The 6000-nt window shown below is 41.0% G+C and overlaps 1 protein-coding gene across 1 annotated transcript in view; it reads left to right on the forward strand.

The window, feature by feature from the left end:
• Nucleotides 1–2856, forward strand: part of ajap1 (adherens junctions associated protein 1) — a 40602-nt gene extending 37746 nt beyond the window's left edge. Inside the window, exons 5-6 of the mRNA XM_034696658.1 lie at nucleotides 1362–1494; nucleotides 2317–2856. Of these exons, the coding sequence (XP_034552549.1) occupies nucleotides 1362–1434 (73 nt within the window). The 3' untranslated portion in view covers nucleotides 1435–1494; nucleotides 2317–2856. The remainder of the gene's footprint in view (nucleotides 1–1361; nucleotides 1495–2316) is intronic.
• Nucleotides 2857–6000: the final 3144 nt, after the last annotated feature.

The raw sequence follows: 6000 nt of genomic DNA on the forward strand, positions 1-6000 counted from the left end.
GCGTTTTGACTGCTTCTTTAAAATTGTCCAGGGTTGGGGCTCTGCAGATGTCGGGAGGAAGAGAGTTCCACAGAGTAGGGGCTGCCACACTGAAGGCTCTGTCTCCAAAAGTCCACAGCTTAGTCCGGGGGATGGAGAAGAGACCCAGGTCTGAAGACCGTAGGTGTAAGACGTGTTGGTGTAGGAGTTCAGTCAGGTGTTTGGGGGCGAGGGCATGCAGGGATTTGTAAGTGAGGAGGAGGAGTTTCTAAGAGATGCGGTACTTTACAGGGAGCCAGTGGAGGTGAATGAGAGTGGGGGTGAGTTCTGCACGTATTGGAGCCTGTCCAGTGCATTGCTGGGTACCCCGAACAGAACTCCATTGCAGTAATCCAGCCGGAAGGTTATGAATGCATGGTCGAGGGTCTCGGCAGCTGAATCTGAAAAAGATGGACGCAGACGGGAGATGTTCTTCAGGTGGTAGAAGGCAGACTTGGTGACAGATTTGATGTGTGACCGGAAGGAGAGGGTGGAGTCAAGAATTACAGCCAAGTTGTGGACTTCAGGAGATGGGGATATGGAACAGCCATCCACATGGAGGAGGAGATCTCCAACCTTCCTGAGCAGTGGCTTGGGGGCCACAACCATGAGCTCCGTCTTTTTGCTGTTGAGTTTGAGGAGTTTAGTTGTCATCCAGGTTTTTATGGTGTTGAGGCAGTTGAAGGCTGACGGTTCCAGGAGTCAGGATTCCTGGTAGAACCCTGTAAATTCTCTTGGTGCTGTAGTCTCTGTCGTTGAATGGCCTCCATCGGTCCAGGTCTTCCCACTCTCACTGGGAGCTGGCTAAATTTATTTTCCATTCTCCCGTGTCTGCCCCCCTCCCCCCCTCTGCTGGTAATCCCCACTGCTCAAGCTTAGAGAGGATATAAAACTTGCAACTTTCACTACACCATCAATCATCAGTAGCCTGGGTGTATGTCTGGATGATAGAAGTACTGGACTTTCATCATTTTGCTTGATATAAAAAGATCAAACAGCATATCAGAAAGCATTGACAGTGACAACATTAAGTCTGTGTTTTGTTTATTTGCTTGTTTTCTTCTCTTCTTGCTCATAAAACACACACTGATGTACACACATATTTCCACTTAAAAGCATTCTGAGCTACCTGTGAAGAAAGAGGATGCCTCCTATGAAAGAAAGAAATTTGGGAACTGAATGATCAATAAGTGACAGTGAAAGGGAACAAGGAGAATGAGCTTTCGATCGTTTTTGTTAATAATAAAATTCACAACTATCACTGATTACACAAATAACCATCAAACAGATCAAAGTGTGATTAGCCCACTTTAACTTGGTTCCTCTTGTTCTTTATTCTACAGGCCTTCCCCCACTGAAAGACAACTGATTCCTGTGGCCTTTGTGTCAGAGAAGTGGTTTGAGATCTCATGTTGACGAGCCAAAGGCCTTGTTGACTTCCTGTGGGTGGAGGAGACTTCCTCTTGTCACATTCTGGTGGGTACTGTGCTACTTTGTTGTCATACAAATCACTGCATGAGCCTTGGCCACTTGCCCCACTTTGGGAATAGAAGGGAACCTGGCATATGTTTGTTATATCTGACACAATTTTGCTCCTTTGTGTCTTTTACAAAGGATGATAAAGGACTTCAAGTCCAGTTCAGCAAATGATTGGACATTTTTGGTTTGGACAAGAGAGTAGATCTACCACCAATTTTAAGCAATAATCTTTATAATTATTATCTTCCTTTTAATATATATATATAAAACACTTTCAATAATATTTCTGTCTTTACACTTGACTTCTAATACATTTTTATTGCATGACAAAAACAAACCCGGATGGCCTGCATCTGAAATTCACAGTGTGAAAGTTAAACAAACGCTCTGGTCCCACGGTGTTGGTGCTGGACACTGAAGGAGGTGTAACGTCTGCCACTGACCCAGATTTGAGAAGGAATACATTTCCTGCAGGTAGTGCAGTGAGAGGACAGAGCCTTGCTGTTATCTGGACACACATTAGTTTCAGTCATCTCAGCTTTCTGCTGCTTGCTCCCAATGCTGCAGTTCTACCAGACATAAGATCCCTTATCATTATGCTGCAAATTTAATGTATTTCCGAGGCGTAATTGTGTGTAACAGCAGGACTTAACACAGAATTTAGTGCAGCAAAGCCTTTTCTTTTAGTTCAAGAGAGGCCCTGGGCTACGTTTTTTTCTCAAGCAGGAGCTGGATACTAATTTCCTTAACATAAGTGAGAGTAGTCAGGTTTTAGATAATCTGTGTAGTAATTCAGCTTTTTTCTCCATGTCTCCACAGGATCCGGTTGGAAACAAGAAACACACAAAACAACGTCTTTTGTAAAATAGTTTGATCACTCTTTGGACACTGGTTAAGATATTTATTTTTTTAGAGATGACAAGCTGAGCAGCCACATCGCTGCCACTCCATATTTCCAGGAACGTACAGTCATTTAGTTATAGATTATATATAGCTATATTTACAGGATGAGGGGGACAAGACTGTGGACTTCAAGTAGGTCTCAAGAAACAAACACTTGACATTTGAAAGAGGAATCCACGGAGCTACTGTGAGTGGAAGATGAACTGTATTTCTGAACAATGTGCCAATAATGCCACTATGTGCCACAACATGGATAGCAGGAAGATACAACCACAACTTATGGACTATATGAGTGCTATATTAACCCTGTATCAACTTCAACTACATATTTTTCTTTGTTTTTTTAAGAAATGTGAAAGATAAAAATGTGACAATGTATTTGAATATGTTTTGAAATAGTTTGAAGAAATGTGCTACAAAAGAGTGTAAAGATATTTATATCCAGCACTATTCTATTAGTCGGGGAAGATGGAAAAAAGAAACGGTATATGCTTTATTGAAATATTGATTTTAAAAAACTGTTTCTATGGGTCCGGTTTTAAAAACAGAATAGGTATGTCTATTTTTTTAAACAAAAGAGTCTACCATAGACCTTACAGTAAAGGTCTAAAGCACTGAGGATCCAGCACTGTTAAAGCTAGGGTAGGCAACATATCTGAGAAGCATTTTCCTGTTATTTATAAAACTCTTTAAATCCCAACAATAATCAACAAACTTCAAACCCAGTAAGTGGTTGTCTCAGGCCTGTAACAAGCCTGTTCAATCATTTCATTCAACCAGCATGAAATGATCTACCTGTCAGTCTACCTGCCTACAGTACCTGTCCAATTGCATGCCCGGTGAGCATACAGGAAGAGTTTTTCACGCACCAAAAATGGCCCGCTAGTCTGTTTGTCACAGAACCCCACCATGCTTGTCATGTAAGCCTGCATGTTGACGGGTTAGATCAGCCACGCAGCTTGCCCCGACGTGCTGCCTGGGCTGTGCTCAGCCCTGCTGCCGCACAACTGATGAAGAGAAAAGGTGGTCCGCCCATCATACCTCACATGACTCTCTGCAAAAAAAAAAAAACACTGATCAGTGGAGAGTCAAAGGTCTACACATGTAGAATATGTAACAGACATGACAAAGACTCAAAACTGCATGTATCAGTTTTTGATTTATGTTTTGACTAAATAAAATGGTCATTAATACTAAAATGAGAGGATGCATTAGATTATTGAAGGCAATAAATATAGATAAACTCTGTGTTAGGAGAGAGCCCTCGACAGCAGTGTTGAAACTAACTGTGGTAGCCCCAGCAGTTCCAGCGCTGCACAGTTGTGCAGTGATGTGCTTCTTGCATTACGTCTGACAACAATCAGCAGCACTCCTCTGCACATCCTCTCTCATGGACTATATCCCTCACCTGTATTCAGGCAGTACACGACAGGGGTTTACATTTGCTGTTGCATTGTTTTGGTTAGGCATCCAAATCCTACTTTTAATAGCTTCTCCTAATCTGCCTACCCCAGCTTTAATTTATACTCTAATCCAAGCTGAGATTATTAGTAAGAAAACCACCTTAACGGCAATGGTGCAAAGCCAATCCACTGGCACTCCAGTTACTTATAATGAAGGATTTGCACCTGATTCACTTAATGGAATAATGAAGAAAAGGTTACTGTAGCGCAAGATTGCTGCTGCAACACATCCCATTGCAGCAAATTCAGGCTTCGACTGAGTAAGGGCAAACTGCATAGAGCTGGACAGGACATCCATACTGCCTCAGGTCTGTCAAGTTCTAGATGTTTTGGGAACATGCTAATGATAGATTTTGATTTGAGCTTGGACACTGAGAGGTTGGAACAGATTCAGTAAGAAATAAAAATGATTCCTGTGATAATTAGAGTTAATTCAGCATAATATACATCATACAGAAAATAAATATCCCCGCTCACTTTTGATAAATCATTTTTGAAACTTCAATGCCTAACACGATGAAGAAGAACATATACCTGTTTGCTGAAGGTAGACTCTAAAATTGTCCTCAATTTTGGGGATATGAGTAAAACAATATCTGTGAATGAGGAACCGTAAAAGGGTTTCCCATAATATTAGGATGTGTTTTTAATTCCAGACTCAAGCAGGGAGGAATTCTATCATGAAATGTGTACAAAGTGTTAGCTAGCTCTCTCTTAAGGGCCAGATCTTCTCAATACTTGAGGAAAATATCAATAGCATATCAGACTTTCAGCTATCACAGCCAGGGAGTTGGCAGTTGTGCACAATGAAAATGATTGTGCCGAATACAACAGACTGGAAATAAAGTACAGACTTAGGAGGGAGGTTTCAAATTTTCTAAAACACTCATACGACGTCAATTTATTCCTGAAGTGAGGGGATTATGAAAAAAAAACATTAAGCTGGTGCCAAATTGATTGAAACTATCTCTTAAGTCAAGGTGAGAAAACTGTGCAGTCAGGGAGAACAATAAAACTCCTCACGGAGAACTCCAGCACCCATAATTTTACTCTCGACCTCGAGCTCTGGAAGCTAGATAACCTTTGTGCTATGAAGCTTCTGAGAAAGACACCTATGAATCTACCTTTTATTGTGCTGTGGGTTTGTACAAAGCACAAGTAAAACTCTGCAATTGTAAATGTTTCTGGCTGCAGAAAGCAATATGTATAGAGGGAAAAGGTGTTTTAATGGGTGTCACCAGTGGTATTTGGCTTACAGGAGTTTCTTTGGGCTCACTGTCATAAAGGATTGGAGGAAACAGGTTGTCCCAGTGAGATCATGATTTGTAAATGTGAGCCATTCGGGAGGAGTCCAGACAGCGAGGGTTAAACATTGTGGTGCAGAACTTCTGATTTTGCCCATCCAGAACAGGAAAACCACTCTCATGAATGACCCATACCAATTCAGCCTCTCGTGTGTCAGGCTGTGGAGTTGCTTCTTTGACATATATATATTTTTTTGAAAGAAGAGTGTTATCTTACTAGTCAGAGGGTTATGAAAATTTACTGTATATTATACACATGTAAATGTATTTTCTATATATTTGCTTCTATTTGTGTACAGGTGTGTTTTTCAAGACCTCTCCTTTTTTGGGAAGGTTCAGATAGGTTGGGGATAGTGTCTTTGTTTACATGTGTACAACAGTATTTCTTTTAAAACACAAAATTAACCTTGTGCCAAGCTTCCTACCTGCACTTTGAAGCAGTACTTGTATTATATATTCAGCTAACCAGTATAATACTTTAGTAGGCGCTGCAGTAGCTCAGAGACTAGAGAGTGTTTATCAGGGAAAGTGTCTGACGGTAACTTAGTGCTGAGTGTGTCGAAGAGAAGGTGAGATCACATATTGGTTGTTGATGTATTCATGGTTGGCTTGGAAACACATAAATATCATCTTTACATGAATTCTAATATAGATTAATTTCATCACCAGAAAAAAAAAGAGGTAAGGCCATGAGCAGACCGGATGTCCTTTCAAGTTGCTTTCTAAAGACAGTAATAGTTGTGTGTGCTGATTAAGAGGCCTTGGCCTTTCCCACTCAGTACAATCAAAGCTCCTCATGATTCTGCACGGGTTCTTTGGATGTGTTAAGTTAA

The sequence above is a fragment of the Notolabrus celidotus genome, chromosome 11 (assembly GCF_009762535.1).
Source record: "Notolabrus celidotus isolate fNotCel1 chromosome 11, fNotCel1.pri, whole genome shotgun sequence".
Taxonomy (NCBI): Eukaryota; Metazoa; Chordata; class Actinopteri; order Labriformes; family Labridae; genus Notolabrus; species Notolabrus celidotus.